This window comes from Lontra canadensis, unplaced genomic scaffold (genome assembly GCF_010015895.1).
Source record: "Lontra canadensis isolate GAN:19392208 unplaced genomic scaffold, GSC_riverotter_1.0 scaffold345, whole genome shotgun sequence".
NCBI classification, from domain to species: domain Eukaryota; kingdom Metazoa; phylum Chordata; class Mammalia; order Carnivora; family Mustelidae; genus Lontra; species Lontra canadensis.
In genome coordinates, this window is record NW_022631339.1 from 17,919 (window position 1) to 20,067 (window position 2,149).

Here is a 2,149-nt window from a genome sequence, read left to right on the forward strand (position 1 = left end):
ACTCGGATCCACCTGGGAAACAAGAGTCCAGCCATGACTTACTGCCATGATGGGTGGCCACACAGGTGAAAAACAGACATATGCTCATCACCCAAGTGGATCTTCCAGGATGGAGAAACTAGGGCCGAGGGCAGGGGTGGCTGGTGGTCCAAAGACAGTTCTAAGCATGTCAAGGGGCTTCTGGGACTATGAGTCCATAAGGTAGCATGCGAAGGGCAGATAGAAATATATCCAGGACCCAACCTTTGGTGCTCTAACTGGAGGGGAGATGCTGGGTTGAATGGAAGAGGGTCTAACTCAATGTGACATTTCGCATACTCTTGTGTCATGCACCATTTTATTTTATTTCTAACCCAAGTTTCAAGAAAAAAGAAAAGTGAGTCTGAGTCCTCTAAGAGAGAACAAAGCAAAAAAGAAAAATACAAATACCACCATACTTCAGCTTAGTGCATTTTCCCTTTAGAGGACAAGTGCCATTGGCTTCTTACCAGAGTAGGTCTCATAACCCTCTGCAGCTACAGACTGGAGCAGCAGACGTAAGTTAGCCCCAGGGGTCCCCCGTCCAGCCCTTGCGCCAACTGGTGCTCCCCCACTCACCTGGCCCCACTGACATCAACTCCGACCATCAGCTGCCCATTCAGGGAGAGGATCTCGTCTCGCAGTCGGACCTTCCCGCTCTTCCCGGCCGGGCTGTTCTTCCTCAGCTCTGTCACCCAGATGCAGCCAACATCCAGTACAGGGCCCGGGTGGGTCTTCCTCTTCTTGCCCCCTCTGCGCTTTTCTCCGTAGTCCCCGAAAACAGGGATGTTCCCAAAACTGAGGCCCACAGTCTCTGCGTCCCCCAGCTGCTTGGTGAGGTACACAGTGCAGATTTCCATCCCCGGGGGGCTGCGGTCGGGTGGGACGGCGCTCTCATCCACGGCAAAGTTCAGCTGGATGTACTCCTGCAGCTTCTGGATGGCCGCCTGGCAGAGCCGCTGCTCGGGGCCATCCCCGCCCTCCCGCAGGCTGTTCTGCAGCCACTGGTAGAGGAGGGGCAGGTGCAGCACGGCATTGTCCTGGGTGATGGGCATGGTGCTCACTCCCAGACGCCAACATCATGAGAGGACCTGCTTCTGCGGGCTGGACCCCGGAAGGCCCCATGTCCCTTGGGAACCTTGGCTGTCATCGGCTTTGCTTGTGTTCATGTTCAGGCTGGCAGATGAGCCTACAGGATGCCTACTCGAGACCGGGCTGTTTGCTTTGGCAAGAGGAGGAGAGGACACAATCAGAGCAACAGGCGAACAGCCGCTGGGCCTGGAGCCTTCTGCAAGAGAAGGAAGGAAGTGTCTGACAAGTTCTCGTGGGGCTCCCTTCACAGCAGGGCCCGTGCAAACGACCCAGAAATGCAGTATTCCTCCAGCAGACACAGCATGACCTCACCTGGTCCCATTCAGGCCTGGAAGTGGAAAAAACAAAAACATCTCGGTCACAAAAGTAAGCCCTCTGATACAGATCACGTGGCCTCCTGTAACACAGGACTATGTTTGCTTTTGTGAGCCAGGTAACTCACGCCTCTCCTCGCTCCCCAGCTAAGATCCCTCCACCCTGTATGCACAGATGTACTGACAGACACAGACACGCAGATACACAGATGCACACACACATACACACCCTTCCCCCAGACAGAAACCTCTGGAACAATGACTTTCTCCAGGAAGTTTTCCTGATTATCAGGGAAATAAGATGACTTTTTCTAAAACAACTCCCATCAAACTCATCTCCAACCAGGAGGCCAAGTGAAAGACTCCTTGGAAGACACATGTAAGAGCTTACATTTTTAGGAAGTTAAAATCTATGTCCATTTGCTTTGATCAGCTCAACGGCATACACAGGAAGGCTCTCCATTCCAGGACTGACAGTGATGTCCGGAAGAGGAAGAGCCAATTAACAGCACAGAGAGATTCAGGCTCTGGCTTAGGACAAGACCCCTCCTAAGCTCAGCCATCATTCCGTCTTGATCATGCAGCCTCAGAGGGGATCGCGTCCCTATGCACTGTGTAGCTCTTAGTCTCTTCTCTTTTGGTTAACTGTTGGGACTGACCTACTCTTAGTTCAACCCCATAGCTATCTCCTCCAAAGAAATATTTCTCCATGCTTCTAGGTGAGG

The 2,149-nt window shown here is 52.7% G+C and overlaps 1 protein-coding gene across 1 annotated transcript; it reads right to left on the reverse strand.

Moving 5' to 3' along the window:
* Nucleotides 1-597: 597 nt before the first annotated feature.
* On the reverse strand, nt 598-1,890 carry LOC116862819 (PDZ domain-containing protein 2-like; the record flags this gene model as incomplete). The annotated part of the gene is made up of 2 exons (XM_032850243.1): nt 1,816-1,890; nt 598-1,438 (listed from the first exon to the last, which is right to left on the reverse strand). A coding segment is annotated over exon 2 (476 nt), but the record flags the coding sequence as incomplete, so codon positions are not given.
* Between the last annotated feature and the right edge of the window lie 259 nt (nt 1,891-2,149).